The following is a 24,052-nucleotide window of genomic DNA, read 5'->3' as shown; positions in this document are numbered from 1 at the left end:
TAATTTCCTTCAAACCAGGCCCGAATAGGGTCTGCCCCTTGAAAGGAATGTTGAGTAATTTAGACTTTGAAGTCACGTCAGCTGACCAGGATCTAAGCCATAGCGCCCTACGTGCCTGGATGGCGAATCCAGAATTCTTAGCCGTTAGTTTAGTCAAATGAACAATGGCATCAGAAACAAAAGAATTAGGTAGCTTAAGTGTTCTAAGCTTGTCAAGTATTTCAGTCAATGGAGTAGCTGTCTGAAAGGCCTCTTCCAGAGACTCAAACCAGAACGCCGCAGTAGCAGTGACAGGCGCAATGCATGCAAGGGGCTGCAGGATAAAACCTTGTTGAATAAACATTTTCTTAAGGTAACCTAATTTTTTATCCATTGGATCTGAAAAAGCACAACTGTCCTCGACAGGGATAGTGGTACGCTTTGCTAAGGTAGAAACTGCTCCCTCCACCTTAGGGACCGTCTGCCATAGGTCCCGTGTGGTGGCGTCTATTGGAAACATCTTTCTAAAAATGGGAGGGGGGGAAAACGGCACACCGGGTCTGTCCCACTCCTTATTAATAATTTCTGTAAACCTTTTAGGTATAGGAAAAACCTCAGTACACACCGGCACTGCATAGTATTTATCCAGTCTACACAATTTCTCTGGCACTGCAATTGTATCACAGTCATTCAGAGCAGCTAAATCCTCTCCAAGCAACACCCGGATGTTCTCAAGCTTAAATTTAAAAGTAGACATATCTGAATCAGGTTTCCCCGAGTCAGAGACGTCACCCACAGACTGAAGCTCTCCTTCCTCAGCTTCTGCATATTGTGACGCAGTATCAGACATGGGCCTTAAAACATCCGCACGCTCTGTATTACGTCTAACCCCAGAGCTATCGCGCTTGCCTCTATATTCAGGCAGTCTGGCTAATACCGCTGACAGGGTATTATCCATGATCACCGACATGTCTTGTAAAGTAATCGCTATGGGCGTCTTTGATGTACTTGGCGCCATTTTAGCGTGAGTCCCTTGAGCGTGAGTCAAAGGATCTGACACGTGGGGAGAGTTAGTCGGCATAACTTCCCCCTCGTCAGAATCCTCTGGTGATAATTCTTTTAAAGATAACAGCTGATCTTTATTGTTTAAAGTGAAATCAATACATTTAGTACACATTCTCCTATGGGGTTCCACCATGGCTTTTAAACATAATGAACAAGGAGTTTCCTCTATGTCAGACATGTTTATACAGACTAGCAATGAGACTAGCAAGCTTGGAAAACACTTTAAATCAAGTTAACAAGCAATATAAAAAAAACGTTATTGTGCCTTTAAGAGAAACAAATTTTGCCAAAATTCTAAATAACAGTGAAAAAAGGCAGTTAAACTAACGAAATTTTTACAGTGTATGTAACAAGTTAGCAGAGCATTGCACCCACTTGCAAATGGATGATTAACCCTTTAATACAAAAAACAGATTAACAAAATGAAAAATATGTTTTTTAAACAGTCATAACAACTGCCACAGCTCCTACTTTTGAAGCCTTTTGAGCCCTTCAGAGATGTCCTATAGCATGCAGGGGACTGCTGAGGGAAGCTGAATGTCACAGTTTGTAATTTTAACTGCACCAACTGTAACTTTTATACTATAACAATGGAAAGCCTCAGGAAACTGTTTCTAGACAAAAATAAAGCCAGCCATGTGGAAAAAACTAGGCCCCAATAAGTTTTATCACCAAAGCATATATAAAACGATTAAACATGCCAGCAAACGTTTTATATTGCACATTAATCAGAGTATATACCTCTGATAGCAAGCCTGATACTAGTCGCTATTAAATCACTGTATTTAGGCTTTAACTTACATTAATCCGGTATCAGCAGCATTTTCTAGCAAATTCCATCCCTAGAAAAACTTAACTGCACATACCTTATTGCAGGATACCCTGCACGCCATTCTCCCTCTGAAGTTACCTCACTCCTCAGACATATGTGAGAATAGCAGTGGATCTTAGTTACTTCTGCTAAGATCATAGAAAAACGCAGGCAGATTCTTCTTCTAAATGCTGCCTGAGATAAAATAGTACACTCCGGTACCATTTAAAAACAATAAACTTTTGATTGAAGAAAAAACTAACTATATTTTACCACTTTCCTCTTACTACCTTCAGCTATGTTGAGAGCTTGCAAGAGAATGACTGGATATGGCAGTTAGGGGAGGAGCTATATAACAGCTCTGCTGTGGGTGATCCTCTTGCAACTTCCTGTTGGGAAGGAGAATATCCCACAAGTAATGGATGATCCGTGGACTGGATACACTTAACAAGAGAAACATCTAGTTAGCCAATCACAAGAAACCAATGTGCACAGGCACCAATCAGCAACTAGTCCCCACTAGTGTAGGATATGTACATATTCTTTTTCAACAAGGGATACTAAGAGAACAAAGCACATTTGAAAATAGAAGTGATTTTAACGTGTCTTAAAATTACATGCTCTATCGGAATCATGCAAATTTAATTTTGACTTTCCTATACCTTTAAAATAACCTTGTGGAGTTCATGTTCCTTTGCTGTGGTTAATCAGATTCACTGCCTTAAAGGGACAATGAACGCAAATTTTTTCTTTCGTGACTCAGATAGAGCATGCAATTTTAAGCAACTTTCTAATTTAATCCTATTATCAAATTTTCTTCATTCTCTTGGAATCTTTATTTGAAAAGCAAGAATGTCAGTTTAGATGCTGGCCCATTTTTGGTTAACAACCTGGGTTGTCCTTTCTGATTGGACAGCACCAAAAAACAAATGTTGTCCATGGTTCTGAACCAAAAATTGTCTGGCTCCTTAGCTTAGATGCCTTCTTTTTCAAATAAAGATAGCAAGAGAACGAATAAAAATTGATAATAGGAGTAAATTAGAAAGTTCAAAAAGCTTAAAATTGCATGCTCTATATGAATCGCGAAAGAAAAATGTTGGGTTCAGTGTCCCTTTAAGGTGAAATGTCAGACTCACTGCAAGATTAAGCACATTGATTAAAACTGCAAGATTATGCACATTGATAATCACTTACTTTGTTTACGGTGTTTTATTTATTTAGATTAACCAAAATATACATTTCATTAGGCAATAAATGTTGCAAACATTTTAGATTTGTATGAAAAATGATAATATTCAATGCTTATTTCAAAAATGTTTGTTCTGTATATTTGTACATCAGAACATATACAATGTCTTCTTTCCTGTTTTAATATTTAAAATGAGACAATTTTAAAAGTGAGCTTACTTTGAAAATGGAATCTAGGGGATAACCTGGATATGCTTCTACAGCAGGAATAATATAGTAGATGATTACATAGTCCCATATACTTGTCATCAAAGGGAGGTTTTGTTTGGATAGAGGGTTTTACTCCTTACCATAGCTTTGCACCAAAGGCAGCGCCAGTCCTGCAGGCGTAAAACACTGCCACACGTTTTGTCACAGACAGCACATTTGGCACTAACAGGCAAGTTCCCCTCTAACCATTGGTGCGGCATCGCTATCTAAATCAGAAATATTGGAGGAGACAAATATCAGAAATTAGAAAAGCTTAGATTAACATTTGTGTTCTTGTAAATTCACTTACACCAATTGTTAATAATATTTATTTTTATTTAAACACTTTTATATAATTATCATGTGTTTCATAAAATTCTATTTCATTCCTATAATAACAATGCAGTGAATAGACAAATACAGTTTAATCTGACACACATTAGAAGGTCCTAGATTCATTTTATACAAGTATCACTCAATACTTACACCATCCTCATCCTCTATGATATCTTTGCCAATAGAAGCCAGCGTTGTCCACTTGCAGTTGTTTGTAGCTCTGACCGCACATCTTTTATGGGCTTTAAACTTACAAACTAAAAGAAAACAAGCAGGTGTATTTTTAGCTGTGTGGAATTGTTACAATGGTAAAATGTAAACCTCTTGTAGATCACATAGATCCACTTACTAAACCACTAATATCACTGAATACCATTTATTATTTACAAGTAAGCACTAGGAATCATATTTGAATACTTAAAGGGACATTACACCCAAATTCTCTCTTTAATGATTCAGATAGAGCATAACATTTTAAGCAACTTTCTAATTTACTCCTATTATCAATTTATCTTCTTTCTCTTGCTATCTTTATTTTAAAAGCAGGAATGTAAATCTTAGCAGCCAGCCCATTTTAGGTTCAGCACCATGGATAGTGCTTGCTTAATTGGATGTTTACATTTATCCACCAATAAGCAAGCATAACCCAGGCTCTCAACTAAAAATGGGCTGGCTCCTATGCATCACATTCCTGATTTTTAAATAAAGATAGCAAGAGAACGAAGAAAAATTGATAACAGGGGTAAATTAGAAAGTTGCTTAAAATTGCATGCTCTATCTGAATCATGAAAGAAAAAATGTGGGTTTAGTGTCCTTTTAAACGCTTACAAATTAATAGATTAAAAGTGACTGAGTTACTTTTTACAAGTTATAAATATGGTTACATTTATTTCTACAAACCAATATGTACAGCATCAGCATGACCATGTGATTGTAGGTGCCATATCAGCTAGGCCCAAAGGATAGACTGATCTATTAGGTGATCTCTCAATGTTGCTCGGTAGAACAAAGGTTTACATTTACAAAAACATAATTTATGCTTACCTGATAAATTTATTTCTCTTGTAGTGTATCCAGTCCACGGATCATCCATTACTTGTGGGATATTCTCCTTCCCAACAGGAAGTTGCAAGAGGATCACCCACAGCAGAGCTGCTATATAGCTCCTCCCCTCACTGCCATATCCAGTCATTCGACCGAAACAAGCCGAGAAAGGAGAAACCATAGGGTGCAGTGGTGACTGAAGTTTAATTAAATTTAGACCTGCCTTAAAAGGACAGGGCGGGCCGTGGACTGGATACACTACAAGAGAATAAATTTATCAGGTAAGCATAAATTATGTTTTCTCTTGTAAGGTGTATCCAGTCCACGGATAATCCATTACTTGTGGGATACCAATACCAAAGCTAAAGTACACGGATGATGGGAGGGACAAGGCAGGAACTTAAACGGAAGGAACCACTGCCTGTAGAACCTTTCTCCCAAAAACAGCCTCCGAAGAAGCAAAAGTATAAAATTTGGAAAATTTGGAAAAAGTATGAAGCGAAGACCAAGTCGCAGCCTTGCAAATCTGTTCAACAGAGGCCTCATTTTTAAAGACCCAGGTGGAAGCCACATCTCTAGTGGAATGAGCTGTAATCCTTTCAAGAGGCTGCTGTCCAGCAGTCTCATAGGCTAAACGGATTATACTCCGAAGCCAAAAAGAAAGAGAGGTTGCCAAGGCTTTTTGACCTCTCCTCTGTCCAGAGTAAACGACAAACAGGTTAGATGTTTGGCGAAAATCTTTAGTAGCCTGTAAGTAAAACTTCAAGGCACGGACTACGTCTAGATTATGCAAAAGACGTTCCTTCTTTGAAGAAGGATTAGGACATAATGATGGAACAACAATCTCTTGATTGATATTCTTGTTAGAAACCACCTTAGGTAAAAACCCAGGTTTTGTACGCAGAACAACTTTATCTGAATGAAAAATCAGATAAGGAGAATCACAATGTAAGGCAGATAACTCCGAGACTCTTCGAGCCGAGGAAATAGCCATAAAAAAAAAGAACTTTCCATGATAGAAGTTTGATATCAATAGAATGAAGGGGTTCAAACGGAACCCCTTGAAGAACTTTAAGAATCAAGTTTAAGCTCCATGGAGGAGCAACAGGTTTAAACACAGGCTTGATTCTAACTAAAGCCTGACAAAATGCCTGAACGTCTGGAACTTCTGACAGACGTTTGTGTAAAAGAATAGACAGAGCAGAAATCTGTCTCTTTAAAGAACTAGCTGATAATCCTTTGTCCAAACCCTCTTGGAGGAAGGACAATATCCTAGGAATCCTAACCCTACTCCATGAGTACTTCTTGGATTCACACCAATGAAGATATTTACGCCATATCCTGTGGTAAATTTTCCTGGTGACAGGCTTTCGTGCCTGTATTAAGGTATCAATTACTGACTCGGAGAAGCCACACTTTGATAGGATCAAGCGTTCAATCTCCATGCAGTCATTCTCAGAGAAAGTAGATTTGGATGATTGAAAGGACCTTGTATTAGAAGGTCTTGTCTCAGAGGCAGAGTCCATGGTGGAAAGGATGACATGTCCACTAGGTCTGCATACCAGGTCTTGCTTGGCCACGCAGGCGCTATCAATATCACCGATGCTCTCTCCTGTTTGATTTTGGCAATCAGACGAGGGAGCAGAGGAAACGGTGGAAACACATAAGCCAGGTTGAAGAACCAAGGCGCTGCTAGAGCATCTATCAGTGCCGCTTCTGGGTCCCTGGACCTTGATCCGTAACAAGGAAGCTTGGCGTTCTGGATCTGAAAAAGCACAACTATCCTCAACCGGGATAGTGGTACGCTTTGCTAAAATAGAAACTGCTCCCTCCACCTTAGGGACTGTCTGCCATAAGTCCCGTGTAGTGTATTGGAAACATTTTTCTAAATATAGGTGGTGGAGAAAAGGGCACACCGGGTCTATCCCACTCCTTACTAATAATTTCTGTAAGCCTTTTAGGTATTGGGAAAACATCAGTACTCACCGGCACTGCATAGTATTTATCCAGCCTACACAATTTCTCTGGTACTGCAATTGTGTCACAGTCATTCAGAGCAGCTAATACCTCCCCAAGCAATACACGGAGGTTCTCAAGCTTAAATTTAAAATTAGAAATCTCTGAATCAGGTCTCCCTGATTCAGAGACGTCACCCACAGACTGAAGCTCTCCGTCCTCAGGTTCTGCATATTGTGACGCAGTATCAGACATGGCTCTTACAGCATCTACGCGCTCTGTATCTCGTCTAACCCCAGAGCTATCGCGCTTGCCTCTCAATTCAGGCAATCTGGATAATACCTCTGACAGGGTATTATTCATGATTGCAGCCATGTCCTGCAAAGTAATCCCTCTGTTTCAGACATGTTTGTACAGACTAGCAATGAGACTAGCAAGCTTGGAAAACACTTCAAAGCACGTTAACAAGCAATATAAAAGACGTTACTGTGCCTTTAAGAGAAACAAATTGACAAAATTTGAAATAACAGTGAAAAAAGGCAGTTACACTAACAAAATTTTTACAGTGTATGTAACAAGTTAGCAGAGCATTGCACCCACTTGCAAATAGATTATTAACCCCTTAATACCAAAAACGGAATAATAAATGACAAAAACGTTTTTAAACACAGTCACAACTGCTACAGTCTACTGTGGTTGTTACCCTCCTCAAACTCGACTTTTGAAGCCTTTTGAGCCCTTCAGAGATGTCCTGTATCATGCAGAAGGAAGCTGAGTGTCTCAGCGCTAAAATAGGCCCCTCCCACTCATATTACAACAGTGGAAAGCCTCAGGAAACTGTTTCTAGGCAAAAATCAAGCCAGCCATGTGGAAAAAAACTAGGCCCCAATAAGTTTTGTCACCAAACATATATAAAAACGATTAACATGCCAGCAAACGTTTTATAGTACACTTTTATAAGAGTATGTATCTCTGTTAATAAGCCTGATACCAGTCGCTATCACTGCATTTAAGGCTTAACTTACATTAATCCGGTATCAGCAGCAATTTTCTAGCAAATTCCATCCCTAGAAATATGTTAACTGCACATACCTTATTGCAGGAAAACCTGCACGCCATTCCCCCTCTGAAGTTACCTCACTCTTCAGAATATGTGAGAACGGCAGTGGATCTTAGTTACTTCTGCTAAGATCATAGAAATCACAGGCAGATTCTTCTTCTAATGCTGCCTGAGATGAAACAGTACACTCCAGTACCATTTAAAAATAACAAACTTTTGATTAAAGTTAAAAAACTAACTATAATACACCACTCTCCTCTTACTACGTCCATCTTTGTTGAGAGTTGCAAGAGAATGACTGGGTATGGCAGTGAGGGGAGGAGCTATATAGCAGCTCTGCTGTGGGTGATCCTCTTGCAACTTCCTGTTGGGAAGGAGAATATCCCACAAGTAATGGATGATCCGTGGACTGGATACACTTAACAAGAGAAAGTATATTTTGCAACACATTTATATTCTCAGATTAAGAACAGGTGTTTTGTATGAGTTAATTTTTATATGGCACAAGTATGATACCATTCCAAAACCTACAAAGGGTGATATCAACAAACAAGTAGACAGATGGCATCCATGTCTTAAAAATACTTTACCCCAATTTAGAGTATATTGGTGTAGAAGTAAATGATAAGCAGTTATCAAGGGATCTGCAAATTATAGAATTTAAAAATGGCAAAAATATTTATGCTGTGCCTCCCGCCAGTCGGTTGCTTCAGTGTGATTGGGGCCACGCTGCTGGGGAGGCTGTGGCGAAGAGACATACTGCTACTGTGGTATCCAGGGCTGTGGGAGCCCGGGAGCCACGCTAAACTGACATCACTCTGAAGGTTAGTGACGTGCCTCTGTATTCTGCATGGACTATTTGTATACTATTTTTGGCTCCTTTTTATCACCTGGCTACATTTATGTGACCATGGCCTTGTTCCTGGCAACAAACATGAATGGGAGGTGTTAAAAGGTCAGCTCAGACTCTTATTCAGTGCTTGGATATTAGAATGATTTCTGAAGCACTCCTATTTCTGGCCTGACTTCCAGAACCTGACTCTGACAAAGTTCTTGGACTACGCTACTTGTTTAACCCCGAACTAAGATTTGCTTATTAGTTTCTGAAACTTGGAACTATGCCCTGACCTCTGCCTCTACTAAACCCAGATCCCTGGTTTTGAACTGATCCTTTGGTTTTGACCTCTGGCCTTATTACGGACTATTCTGAAAACTCCCAGTCTCTCGCTGTTGTCCACTCTGCATTACTGGCTCCAATTTACAAACCAGGTAGCTTTTTTATATTAAAGTGAATGTAAATTTTGATGCTAAAGTGCCCGGTTTTTAAAAATTCGATTAAAAACAGGGGCACTTTAATTCATCAAAATTTACATTTCACTCCTGCTGTGAAAAAAAAACTTACCTTTTAATCTTGACAGCAGCTCCAGCTTCCTCCACCCGTTGCAAAGCCTCTTCCTGGGTCTGAAATGAGGAATCCGGCTTCCTCCAATCACGGTATTGAATCAGGCACTGATTTCCCCTGGGAGGGGAAGCCGTGATTGAAGAATGACCTATCCATCATTTCTGACATCAGAAATGGCTTGCGACGACCAGAGGAAGCTGGAGCAGCTGTCAAGTTTAAAAGGTAAGTTTTTTTACAACACGCGTGAAATGTAAATTTTGATGAATTAAAGTGCCCCTGTTTAAATCGAATTTTTAAAAACCAGGCACTTTAGCATCAAAATTTACATTCACTTTAACATTTTAATTTATTACAATTCACTTCTGTAATTAATTTTCCAAAATTCGCAATATTTACCCATATGTGGTGAGTTGCTGAATATAAAAGAATTAACAAGTCTGTATTCCCCAAAGGGCAACCCAGTTACAAGATACTTGCACTCGAATTGCATGATTTAGGAGCATGATTTCCAATTAAAATCATATCACAGTAATATCTCACTAGATTATAAACAAATAATAGACTAAATCAAAGTTACCGTATACCAGGCAGACAAGTCAATGTATTTACAATGCCTGAGCCAAAGAAAAAACAAATACAAATGTGGCCAGATCCAAGAACATGAAACATTTGGAAAAGGGCTGTCAAACTAAAGGGTAAAATACCACAATGGACCACTCCACTGCTTTTTATTTGAAGGACCATTAAATATGGTAGAATTGCATAACCAGCAAGTGCATAATACAAAAGAAAATGCAATTTCAAAATGTCTTCCATAGCCCCACCCCTGTATCATGTTACAAAATTAAACTTTCTTGATTCAGATAAAGCATGCAATTTAAAAAAAAAAACTTTCCAATTTGTTTCCATTATCAAAATAAGCACAATCTTTTTATATGCACACTTTCTGAGGCACCTGCGCCTACTTAGCATGTTCAACAGTGCACAGAATATACATATAAGCATTTTGTGATTGGTTGATGACTGTTTCATGATACAGGTGGAGGAAAAATTGCCTGAAAGTGAAAGTAAATCATAGCATTTGTGAAACGCTAGGATTTACCAATGCGATAAATAAAAGGGACTTTTAGTCAAGAAGTATAAATTACTTCATGCTGAAAGTTCCTTTATTTGTCTGCAGTGTTTGCCGCGCTGAGCGCCTCAGGCAGCCCACGGCAGAGCGCTATTTTATCACTGAGGGATTTTAGCCAATAGTGTGCTAGCTATCCGGCATAATGCCAGCAGGCACGCACGACTATTGGCTAAGAGGTGGAAACGTCACCTAACTGAAAAATAGCATTCTGCTGCGCGCACCTTAAAGCGCTCAGTGCAGTGAACGCTACATACAAATAAAGGAACTTTCATTATGAAGTATTTTATACTTGATGACTGAATGTCCCCTTTATTTGTTCCACTGGTAAATTCTAGTGTTTCAGAAACGCCAGGATAATACTATTACTTTAAGTTTGACATTTGCCAGAAAATAAAATCTACCGCTCATTTGAAAAGCAAAGTATGTACTTTTTCCATATCTTTTTCTTATGTATTTGTTGATTATGTCATCCTAACGTATTTAATGGTCCTTTAAATACAGCAAGAATGCATAGTCAACAAGTGCATAATAAAAAGACAATTAAAAAAAAAACAATGAATTTTAAATGGGCTGCAGATTTTTTTTTTCTGACATTTTTAAAAATGGACTTCAATTTGCCTGCCCTCTGTATTATGTCACAGCTATCAGCCAATCACAGACTCGTATAGGTATACACTGTAAACTCTTGCACATGCTCAGTAGGAGCAGGTGTCTCAGGTGTACATATAAAAAGACTCCTGCATATACTCCTGCCCTTGCTACTTGAGTCACCTGATAAATAGCCAAGCAAGAATCTATTCGGAGAAAGGAAGAAGGGGTATGGACCCTGAAATCACTTAAAGGGATATTTAAAAAAAAAAAAAAAAGAACTGCAAATAACGTACTTGTTTTCTTGCAAAATTAGCACTTAGAAATTTTCAATGTAGCCCTGCTCCCAGTGTTATTTTCAAAACCTAAGTTTTTATTCTGTCAGTTCAGGGCATGATCAAATCTGACTCCCTGTTATCTAATCTATTCACTAGCCTAGAAGTTTTATGACATCAGGCTAAGATAAAACTTCCTGCAAAGGCCTCCTCCTCCTTGTAGGGATGTGACAGAAAGCACAAATGCTTAAATAGATGATTAATACATATTGTAATTATTTATATTAAATATAAGCAACTGCTTAGTGCTTTTTTTATTACAACAATGAAACAGACTGTTTTAAATCCCTTTAAACATAATACAAAAAAAATGTGCCAAGTAGTGCAAATTAATTTACAACATTATTTGTAGCTTTGTTATACAATGTTGCAAAACACTGCTGCCATAGAGTACTAAAGAGACATACACAGTCCTGAGCTCTTATGAGCCTACATAGTTTTACTCTTCAATAAAAGATACCAAGAAAACAAAGCAAATTTGACAACAGAAGTAAACTAGAAAGTTGTCTATAATTGCATGCTCTATCTGAATTATTAAAGTTTAATTTTGACTTTACTGTCGCTTTAAGGGGTAAACAAAGCAATTCAAGTGAGTGAACCGTTTGGTGGTATTATATATTTCGCCAACTAAATAGCAGTCGGGGACTATTTACAGTTTTAATATAAATAAGGAAGGGTTAGAAAACTTTTAGAAATGCATATCAGGACATGTTTTGTTATGCTGTACAACAATTATATAATACTATGAACAATTAATTTTCCATAAAAACTTAAATTATGCTTACCTGATCATTTTCTTTTCTTCAGATGGAAAGAGTCCACAGCTGCATTCATTACTTTTGGGAAATAAGAACCTGGCCACTAGGAGGAGGCAAAGACACCCTAGCCAAAGGCTTAAATACTCCTCCCACTTCCCTCATCCCCCAGTCATTCTGCCGAGGAACAAGAGACAGTAGAAGAAATACTAGGGTGAAAAGGTGCCAGAAGAATAAAAAATAACAGGCGCCCCATAGAAAAAAAAAGGGTGGGGAGCTGTGGACTCTTTCCATCTGAAGAAAAGGAAATTATCAGGTAAGCATAATTTATTTTTTTCTTCATAAATGGAAAGAGTCTACAGCTGCATTCATTACTTTTGGGAAAACAATACCCAAGCTATAGAGGACACTGAATGCAAAAAACAGGAGGTTACAAGAGGCGGCCCATTCTGAGGGCACCAGGCCTGAAAAAAAACATAATCCAACCAAATCCGCTTCGTCGGAGCCAGGCAAAAGAACTAGAACGAAAAGGCCCCAAGGACACTGACCCGCAGATAGTTCGAAAGCCTAACTAGAGACCGCAAACAGACTCACTGAGCCAACACTCCTCCAGGAGAACCGTCGCCCAGTAGTCGGTCCCTTTACTAGTACAGTACCAAAATCCCCAAAAGGGAGAGGACAAGGAAAATCCATAAAGGAAAAAAAAACCCTACAAAGGAAGGCCACAGACACCCGAATGGATCCCGAGAATAAGGGGAGACGAAGTCCAACCCACAAGGAGCAAACGGGCATCATCAAGGAGAAGAAACATCTCCCAAACATCATGCAACAGCACAGAAAAAGACAGTTTAAGACAAAGTCCTCAAAACGTCAGAATTTAGAGACTGAGCAAACTCAGAAAATAAAGATCTGAGTCCAGTAACACACTGTCATCCGTAGGAAGACACAGAGAAAACACTATCCTAAGGAAGAAGCAGCCGCACAAAATAGCAGACTGCCCAACCTCCAAGACAGAGGACACTCTCCAGGCAATCCAGGCCGCCAAGCCTACTCACAGATCTCAAAGGGGGAGAGGCACGGAACCTCTAAAAAAGAAGTCCACTGTCACCCCCAAGACCTGAGGATGAACAACAGATCTCAGATCCTACACCTAGCCGGACCAGCCCAAGCAACGGCAGATCTGAAAGCAAGGAAACCGAAAGGAACCCCATGACAGGCCCCCAAAAGGGCGGAAGAATGGACCCAGCCACTTCAACCTAAAGACAATCGAGCAGACGACAGACCCAAGGAGATCTAGCAAGGCCACCCGACTAAGTCTCAATGCGAAGCCAGCAGCTCCCCAGATGGAAAGGAACAACTCAAGAGCAGACCAATCCCTAAACCAGATAAACATCTGTTCCAACCTCCCGAACACAGGAGAGGCCCCTAAAAAGGGAACCACAGCTCCGTAAGGAGGACAACGTGCCCCCTGAAGAGGACAGCATTGATAAACACCTACCCATAAGACAGGAAGTTGTAGGAAGAACCGAGAGGACACAAGGCCACATCACAGATAAACACGGAAGAACCCCATAAAACACCATTGTGCTAGCACACATACCAGGCGCAAAAGTGACAGCTGAGCAACTGCAAACCTTTCATTTGCTAGGCAGGAAAACCCACCATCAGGTCACGTTAGTAGGCTGTCCCAAGGGAACCGTATCGGCTGGCACAAGACAAGCCCCAAGGAGCCCCGTCTCTCAGAGAATCTAGCCAAGTTGTGAAACAGAACAGCCAGAACAAGGGCTAAGTCCAAGTACCCCGGAAACTGGGACCTCCCGGCCAGTCCTAGGATCATAAGGTCCGATAACATCTCACAGCGGGATTCACAAAGAGAAAACACAGAGTGAAACCCTTGACAACCGGAAGATCAGGACAAGAAGCCCGGGCCCCACAAATGTGTAGATTAAACAATCTTCCAGGAACTTAAATACCTCGTCTGATATCAAAAAACAGATCTCCCAAGGAAAAAATCCAGAATAACCCGGATAACAAGAGCAAGAAGCCCTTGCAAGTCCCGACCCAAAGGGAAGAGACCACACCTTGCAGAAGCCCAACACTCCAAAGAGCCAGGGCCATAAAAGGACACTAGAGCTAACAGGCGTCCAAGCAACATTAACATGACTGTGATTGAAAGTGTGGCTAATCCCCCTAAGGGACACAAGGCGCTGCTCATTTTGTCAACCTCGAAAGGAGGAATCCCTCGCCGGGGATTGAACTAGCAACCCTCAGTTTGCTACAGTACAGAGTAGCCAAAGAGCATTAGTACATTAGTATGCTGAGCTAGCTGTCCAGCTAGCCACAAGCTCCAGACACAAAGGGAACAGTGAGGACAAGTTACCCGAACAGAGCAACATCAAGCCTCCACATCACCTCACAATCGAAGTCGGGAGGACAGTAAAACATGGGTGGGGATGCTACCTAGATGGCAATACCTGAACCATATGAGTGGAACACCACTAGGACCTCTTCTATCCCAAAAAAGAGATGCAGAGCATTCCCAACACCGGGGAAGGACCCCTAACCGGAACCCAAAAAGACCTCGCTGTCTAATGTCCCGAAAAAGGAACAACCAACTCCCAAAGGGAATCCAAGTCCCCCAAAGGCGACCCATCCACAAGGATAAATAGACAATCCAAGAGATCTCAATGAAGAAGGGAACCACTAAAGGAACCAGTCCAAAAAGGACAATTTCCTAAAGCAACACCACCCCGACCAGCAGAAAAGAGGTGCTAAACCCTCTAATCTTCCCACCACGTGGGAAGGAATACTCTAGGTTCCGAGGGTATCGGAAGCAACAGAGAGTGACACAGCAAATTCACTGACCCAGTCACCAGAGAGACGGCTATTTAGGACTGAAACAATCCCAAAAGCCGCACGGACCCGCAAGTCCTCTTGAGAATGCTTAGCTGAAACTTGTAAAACAAATAACAAGAACATAAACAATGTTAAGAGCACTCGGCACCCCAACCTGATCAGCAAAGTATAATAAGCGCCACGTGTCTGAATAAGCCGCAAGACAGAAGATCTGAACCCAAGCAGGACCAGCCTGCAACCAGGGTCATAACTGCCAAGCTGGCTAAATTCGCCCTCAGAGAGGGAGGAAGAAAAACAGACAAACATGGAACTAACGTGTCCCGAACAACTTGCTTAGAAGCAAACAGCGAGTATCAATCCCAAAGACTTAAGTTCCCGCAGGAAACATAGTATGAAAAAGAAATAAAATTTATCCTAACCGGATAAAATAAAATAACAGGCAACCCGACGGTTAACGCCCAAGAAGAACAGAAAGATCCGCAGGACCAGCCTAGCGGAAACTCTGTTCTTCCAACAAAACTGGGAAGGATCTGGAAAACTAGACTTAAAGATCACGTCAAGTGAGACGGATAGTAGCCTCTCCTCCGCCATGGACTTGAGAGAAGAAAGCAGGCAGCGAAGTTCGACAACGCTGATTGCTTGTGGAGTTAAAATGAGTCAGGATGGTTTCGCAGAAAGACTCTTCCTGCATCTCCGGACTCTAACTTTCATCCAAGCCCTCACTGAGAGACTGACAGGATTACTTAAAACTCCCGTCCCATGTCGAAGAGTACTGCTCTCCATAAGAGATGAAAACAAACTTCTGACACTTCTCTGCCAACCTCCTGGAACGAAAGGCAACGAATGGCTGGGGGTTGAGGGAAGTGGGAGGAGTATTTAAGCCTTTGGCTGGGGTGTCTTTGCCTGCTCCTGGTGGCCAGGTTCTTATTTCCCAAAAGTAATTAATGCAGCTGTGGACTCTTACCATTTATTAAGAAAATAGTACACATTAACACAACAATAGGAGAGTTGAGGGTTTTGCACAGCAAATTAAAAAATGAAACAGAAACTATGGCATCTTAAAACAATTACAGATAGTCTTTTTAATGCTGCAAGGTTATTTTAAAAATAAATGTATTATAGACTACAAACAATTACTGGAATGGTTCCTTCAGCTGTCTGTTTAGGCACACACATTCTTTATGCAGAATAGCAGGCAGTATGAAGTGCATATAAAGGGTACAGATACCTTAGGGGCTTTGTCACCCTCACCACAAACTCTACAGACAAAGACAAAAATAGGTACATGCATACTGGATTCATTAGCGAACATCATTTTAATTTATATCATGTGGTACTGGACCTGAAAATATACACCTTTATGGGGTGCAGTGTAAATAAACAAATAAGTTGGGGCACCACATACATTTCTCTCAACATATTTTTACAAATGTTTAAAAGGGATATTATATATATATATATATATATATATATATATATATATATATATATATATATATATATATATATATATATACATACATACATTCACACATACATATATACTGTATATTAACACATAATACATACTATACACACCTCGTTAGAGCATGGCTTTAATTACTACTGACCCTGCAAATATAAATATATACACTGTACATATACATATATATATATACACACACACCGGTATATATATTTTGCACTCACAAATCAGGTTGCAATTGGAGAGGTACGATTTTGTTTCCCAATTTTAAATTTGTGTCATTATCTTTCTGAAAAAAGTCTGTATAATTATATGGATTATAACTGAATATGATATATAACAAATAATGCAAGTTGTTTACAATGACCTGTAGTTTTTTATTTAAAGGGACACTAAACCCATTTTTTTTTCTTCCGTTATTCAAATACAGATTGCAATTTTAAGCAACTTTCTAATTTACTCCTATTATCAATTTTTCTTTGTTCACTTGCTATCTTTATTTGAAATAGAGGGCATCTAAGCTAAGGAGCCAGGCAATTTTTTGTTCAGCACACTGGACAGCACTAGTTTATTGGTGGGTGAATTTATTCACCTATCAGCAAGAACAACCCAGGTAGTTCACCAAAAATAGGCCGGCATCTAAACTTACATTCTTGATTTTCAAATAAAGATACCAAGAGTATAAGAACATTTGTTAATAGGAGTAAATTAGAAAGTTACTTGAAGGGACAGTCAAGTCAAAAATAAACTTTCATGATTCAGATAGGGTATGTAATTTTAACCCCTTCAGGACTACAGCACTTTTCCATTTTGTGTAGAGCTGCAACAACTTATCGTCATAATCGATAATAATCGATTATTAAAATAGTTGTCAACGAATCTCATAATCGATTAATCTATTAGTTGGTTTGCAATTAGTTGGTCTGTGCACAACACCAGCTGCTTCACTCCAATGAACTCTGCACATGGTATTGTGGTTTATGGTTATGTCCTTAGCCTAAAGGACGTCTACAGACGTCTACTTTTCACTTTTTCAGGACAGTATACGTTTACAACTACCCCTGGCTTATGTGCAACCCAGATATAAAATAGTCATCATTTGGATTGTTTATATTAAATCTTGTGATTTGGAACTATGCTTTTCATGATATAGTGCCAAGCTTGTTGTTTACACCTTGCCCCAAGATTGATGGAAGTTATTTAAATTGATGTGCACTATTATCTGTTGGCACAATTATTAGCGTATTGCTTGCTATTGATGATTATATGTACTGTATAAATAAATGTGTAAGGCTTTGTCCTGTTATTGATATACAGTCCTTAGCACTTTTGATTCTGTTTTTTTATAGTTTTTTTTTATATTTTTAATAAATTGTGATAATATGTACCAGATTCAACCTTTATAAGTATATCTTTGTTATTTTTAGAGCGGACTAGATATTTCCCCTAACCTTATAGCTGGTTATTTACCATTGCATATAGATATTCAAGATATTTTTATATTAGAATGAAGTCAAGGGTTACTTTATTGAGAGGCCCCTTGCCAAAGTAGAAAACACTTAGCATTGGTGAAGAGCTAACAAAGATAAATATCCCACTGAAATTGGCAAAACCCTACTTATACACCTCAACAGCCTTTTCTCTGCTGCAGGAAATATAGCTGCAAACAGAGAACCAGCCTTAGCCAGAAGCATGTGGACATGTTGAGATTTTTGCATTTCAATGCAAAGTTTCTGAAAGAGTGAATAACAGAATGTTATTAACAGTGATAGTCTCTTTCTAGTTCTACCTCTTTTCAAACAGTTTGCGGTTTTGTTTTGTTTAATTATAAAACTGTGCTCTGCTGCTTAAAAATTGAAGAAACAGTTGTGTTAATGTAAAGTTTTAGTCTGAAGTTTATATTTGTAACACTCATTATGTGGATTTTATTTAAAACATAGAAAACTATTATTGATTCTCTTTTTATCCGATTAGTCGATTAATCGAAAAAATAATCGGCCGATTAATCGATTATGAAAATAATCGTTAGTTGCAGCCCTAATTTTGTGACCGTTTGGGACCAAGGCTATTTTTACATTTTTGTGATGTTTGTGTTTAGCTGTAATTTTCCTCTTACACATTTACTGTACCCACACATATTATATACAGTTTTTCTCTCCATTAAATGGACTTTCTAAAGATACCATTATTTTCATCATATCTTATAATTTACTATAAAAAATATATATAATATGATGAAAAAATGGGGAAAAACACGCTTTTTCTAACTTTGAACCCCAAAATCTGTTACACATCTACAACCACAAAAAAACACCCATGCTAAATAGATTCAAAATTTTTTCCTGAGTTTAGAAATACCCAATGTTTACGTGTTCTTTACTTTTTTTTTTGTAAGTTATAGGGCAATAAGTACAAGTAGCACTGCTATTTCCAAACCATTTTTTTTTTTTTCAAAATTAGCGATAGTTACTTTGGAACACTGATGTCAGTAATCCATGAATCACCCTTCACATGTACATATTTTTTTTTAGTAGACAACCCAAAATATTGATCTAGGCCCATTATGGTATATATCATGCCACTGTTTCACTGCCAAATGCGATCAAATAAAAAAAATGGTCCACTTTTTCACAAACTTTAGGTTTCTCACTGAAATTATTTACAAACACCTTGTGCAATTATGGCACAAATGGTTCTAAATGCTTCTCTGGGATCTTCTTTGTTCAGAAATAGAAGACATATAGGGATTTGGTGTTGCTTTTTGGTAATTAGAAGGCAGCTAAATGCCGCTGCGCACAACACATGCATTATGCCCAGCAGTGAAGGGGTTAATTAGGTAGCTTGTAGGGAGCTTGTAGGGTTAATTTTAGCTTTAGTGTAGAGATCAGCTTCCCACCTGACATGTTCCACCCCCTGATGCCTCCCAAACAGCTCTCTTCCCTCCCCCACCCCACAATTGTCCCCGCCATCTTAAGTACTGGCAGAAAGTCTGCCCCCGGCATGCACATTGCACATATAGGAATCGGATGCTGGGTAGCGATGGGCCGCTTACCCGCCTCCCTACTAAGGCTCCCACCCATCAACGATCGGCACCATCGCTACCGGTGCAGAGAGGGCCACAGAGTGGCTCTCTCTGCATCTGATGCTTGAAAAAGGGTATTGCAGGATGCCTCAATATCGAGGCATCACTGCAATACCCTGAGAGCTGCTGGAAACGATCGCAATCGCTTCCAGTGCTCAAGTAGATCAAGGACGTACCAGGTACGTCCATTGTCACTAACTGACAGTTTTTGCAGGACGTACCTGGTACGTCCTTGGTCGTTAAGGGGTAAACAACTTTCCAATTTTATTAACAATTTTGCTTTGTTTTCTTGGTATTCTTAGTTGAAAGCTAAACCTAGGAGGTTCATATTCTAATTTCTTAGACCTTGAAGGCCGCCTCTAATCTGTATGCATTTTGACAGTTTTTCACCACTAGAGGGCATTAGTTCATGTGTTTCATATAGATAACATTTTGCTCAGGCACGTGAAGCTCTTAGGAGTGAGCACTAATTGGCTAAAAATGCAAGTCTGTCAAATGAACTGAAATAAGGGGGCAGTTTCCAGAGGCTTACAGAGGTAAAACATGTATTAGTATAACTGTGTTGGTTATGCAAAACTGGGGAATGGTTAATAATGGGATTATCTACCTTTTTAAACAACAACAATTCTGGTGTTTACTGTGCCTTTAAAATTGCATATTCTATCTGAATCACGAAAGAAAAATGTTGGTTTCAGTGTTCCTTTAACATTTTTTCAGTACTGTACTGAAAGACAAGAACTACTTAAAGGGACACTGAACCCATTTTTATTCTTTCGTGATTCAGATAGAGCATGCAAATTTAAGCAACTTTCTAATTTACTCCTATATAATTTTTCTTTGTTCCCTTGCTTTCTTTATTTGGAAAAGAAGGCATCTAAGTTTCTTTTTTGTTTAAACTCTGGACAGTTGTTCACCAAAAAATGGGCCGGCATTTAAACTTACATTGTTGCATTTCAAATAAAGATACCAAGAGAATGAAGAAAATGTAATAATAGGAGTAAATTAGAAAGTTGCTTAAAATTTCATGTACAGTAGATTTTAGTCGACTAAAATCTAAGGGGTTTAGTTAAAGTGTAATGCATTATTTAAGCATTTCTCTATAATTTGCGAACTGATTATATACTCCAGGAGTAAACATAACACCTGTAATTATTTATGGTATTAAGGTTTAAACATGTAATACAGACACAGATTTAGCCGTTGTGATATATAACATCTTTATTAAACTTAAAATTAAATGAAACCAAGTTTCATAAACAAACAGAAGTGCAATAAAAAAACAAAACTGTAAACAATATTGGCTGTATGCACATATTATCCAATATAAAAACGTTAACAGTTCTCTGTTAATAATTAAAACAAGTATCAAGTAACTCAACACAACATTAAGTTTCTGCAGTGAGCACAGGCACAGCATAACTTAAACCCATACTCGTGGGTTATGCTTATTTCTATAGAAAGAATCAATTGATTGTTCACAGATTCAAAAAAAAAAAAAAATCGGCAACGATATTAGCACTGCTCTAGAACTTCCAAACTCATATTCTCCTGGAGTAAAGGTTTATTAACCTGTTTTTATTTATGGTATTGTTTGAACATGCAATACAGATTTAAAAGAATTAACTGTTGTGGTATATAACATTATTTATTTATCTTAAAATTTAATAAAATCAAGTTTTGTAAATTGGACAAAAGAGCAGAAATTAGATATGGATTGATTATAACACCTTGCATGAAATGTTTTTGACAGCAAAATTTGATTTAGTTTTAGTCATAGTCTTTTGACTAAAATGCCATTTTAGTTTTAGTCGTATTTTAGTCATTTTATACTCATTTTAGTCGACGAAATTAACACTGATTATAATAAAAGCCCATCTAATATCAGTGTTATAGCTATGAGTTAGCTGTAATATATAACGTGCTAGCAGCCTGCATTCTGATATCAGTGATATAGCTATGAGTTAGTTGTATAATATAACGTGCTAGCAGCCTGCATTCTGATATCAGTGTTATATCTATGAGTTAGCTGTATAATATAACGTGCTAGCAGCCTGCATTCTCTGATATCAGTGATATAGCTATGAGTTAGCTGTATAATATAATGTGCTAGCAGCCTGCATTCTCTGATATCAGTGTTATAGCTATGAGTTAGCTGTATAATATAACGTGCTAGCAGCCTGCATTCTGATATCAGTGTTATATCTATGAGTTAGCTGTATAATATAATGTGCTAGCAGCCTGCATTCTCTGATATCAGTGTTATATCTATGAGTTAGCTGTATAATATAACGTGCTAGCAGCCTGCATTCTGATATCAGTGATATAGCTATGAGTTAGTTGTATAATATAACGTGCTAGCAGCCTGCATTCTGATATCAGTGTTATATCTATGAGTTAGCTGTATAATATAACGTGCTAGCAGCCTGCATTCTCTGATATCAGTGATATAGCTATGAGTTAGCTGTATAATATAATGTGCTAGCAGCCTGCATTCTCTGATATCAGTGTTATAGCTATGAGTTAGCTGTATAATATAATGTGCTAGCAGCCTGCATTCTGATATCAGTGTTATATCTATGAGTTAGCTGTATAATATAATGTGCTAGCAGCCTGCATTCTCTGATATCAGTGTTATATCTATGAGTTAGCTGTATAATATAACGTGCTAGCAGCCTGCATTCTCTGATATCAGTGATATAGCTATGAGTTAGCTGTATAATATAATGTGCTAGCAGCCTGCATTCTCTGATATCAGTGTTATAGCTATGAGTTAGCTGTATAATATAACGTGCTAGCAGCCTGCATTCTCTGATATCAGTGTTATAGCTATGAGTTAGCTGTATAATATAATGTGCTAGCAGCCTGCATTCTGATATCAGTGTTATATCTATGAGTTAGCTGTATAATATAATGTGCTAGCAGCCTGCATTCTCTGATATCAGTGTTATATCTATGAGTTAGCTGTATAATATAACGTGCTAGCAGCCTGCATTCTCTGATATCAGTGTTATATCTATGAGTTAGCTGTATAATATAACGTGCTAGCAGCCTGCATTCTGATATCAGTGTTATAGCTATGAGTTAGCTGTATAATATAACGTGCTAGCAGCCTGCATTCTCTGATATCAGTGTTGTAGCTATGAGTTAGCTGTATAATATAACGTGCTAGCAGACTGCATTCTCTGATATCAGTGTTATAGCTATGAGTTAGCGGTATAATATATAATGCGAGCAGCCTGCATTCTCTGATATCAGTGTTATAGCTATGAGTTAGCTGTATAATATAACGTGCTAGCAGCCGGCATTCTGATATCAGTGTTATAGCTATGAGTTAGCTGTATAATATAACGTGCTAGCAGCCTGCATTCTGATATCAGTGATATAGCTATGAGTTAGTTGTATAATATAACGTGCTAGCAGCCTGCATTCTGATATCAGTGTTATAGCTATGAGTTAGCTGTATAATATAATGTGCTAGCAGCCTGCATTCTCTGATATCAGTGTTATAGCTATGAGTTAGCTGTATAATATAACGTGCTAGCAGCCTGCATTCTGATATCAGTGTTATATCTATGAGTTAGCTGTATAATATAACGTGCTAGCAGCCTGCATTCTGATATCAGTGTTATAGCTATGAGTTAGCTGTATAATATAACGTGCTAGCAGCCTGCATTCTGATATCAGTGTTATAGCTATGAGTTAGCTGTATAATATAAAATGCTAGCAGCCTGCATTCTGATATCAGTGTTATAGCTATGAGTTAGCTGTATAATATAACGTGCTAGCAGCCTGCATTCTGATATCAGTGTTATAGCTATGAGTTTGCTGTATAATATAACGTGCTAGCAGCCTGCATTCTGATATCAGTGTTATAGCTATGAGTTAGCTGTATAATATAACGTGCTAGCAGCCTGCATTCTGATATCAGTGTTATAGCTATGAGTTAGCTGTATAATATAACGTGCTAGCAGCCTGCATTCTCTGATATCAGTGTAATAGCTATGAGTTAGCTGTATAATATAACGTGCTAGCAGTCTGCATTCTGATATCAGTGTTATAGCTATGAGTTAGCTGTATAATATAACGTGCTAGCAGCCTGCATTCTGATATCAGTGTTATAGCTATGAGTTAGCTGTATAATATAACGTGCTAGCAGCCTGCATTCTGATATCAGTGTTATAGCTATGAGTTAGCTGTATAATATAACGTGCTAGCAGCCTGCATTCTGATATCAGTGTTATAGCTATGAGTTAGCTGTATAATATAACGTGCTAGCAGCCTGCATTCTCTGATATCAGTGTTATAGCTATGAGTTAGCTGTATAATATAACGTGCTAGCAGCCTGCATTCTGATATCAGTGTTATAGCTATGAGTCAGCTGTATAATATAACGTGCTAGCAGCCTGCATTCTGATATCAGTGTTATAGCTATGAGTTAGCTGTATAATATAATGTGCTAGCAGCTGCATTCTCTGATATCAGTGTTATAGCTATGAGTTAGCTGTATAATATAATGTGCTAGCAGCCTGCATTCTCTGATATCAGTGTAATAGCTATGAGTTAGCTGCATAATATAATGTGCTAGCAGCCTGCATTCTCTGATATCAGTGTTATAGCTATGAGTTAGCTGTATAATATAACGTGCTAGCAGCCTGCATTCTCTGATATCAGTGTTATAGCTATGAGTTAGCTGTATAATATAACGTGCTAGCAGCCTGCATTCTGATATCAGTGTTATAGCTATGAGTT

General features: G+C 38.5%; 1 protein-coding gene across 1 annotated transcript in view; it reads right to left on the bottom strand.

Moving 5' to 3' along the window:
- Positions 1-24,052, bottom strand: part of DGKH (diacylglycerol kinase eta) — an 800,492-nt gene that overhangs the window by 367,489 nt on the left and 408,951 nt on the right. Inside the window, 2 exon segments of the mRNA XM_053705494.1 lie at positions 3,394-3,519; positions 3,779-3,885. Of these exon segments, the coding sequence (XP_053561469.1) occupies positions 3,394-3,519; positions 3,779-3,885 (233 nt within the window).

The sequence above is a fragment of the Bombina bombina genome, chromosome 3 (assembly GCF_027579735.1).
Source record: "Bombina bombina isolate aBomBom1 chromosome 3, aBomBom1.pri, whole genome shotgun sequence".
NCBI lineage: Eukaryota > Metazoa > Chordata > Amphibia > Anura > Bombinatoridae > Bombina > Bombina bombina.
The sequence above is the reverse complement of the archived record's forward strand: the minus strand, read 5'-3'. Positions and strand labels throughout refer to the sequence as shown.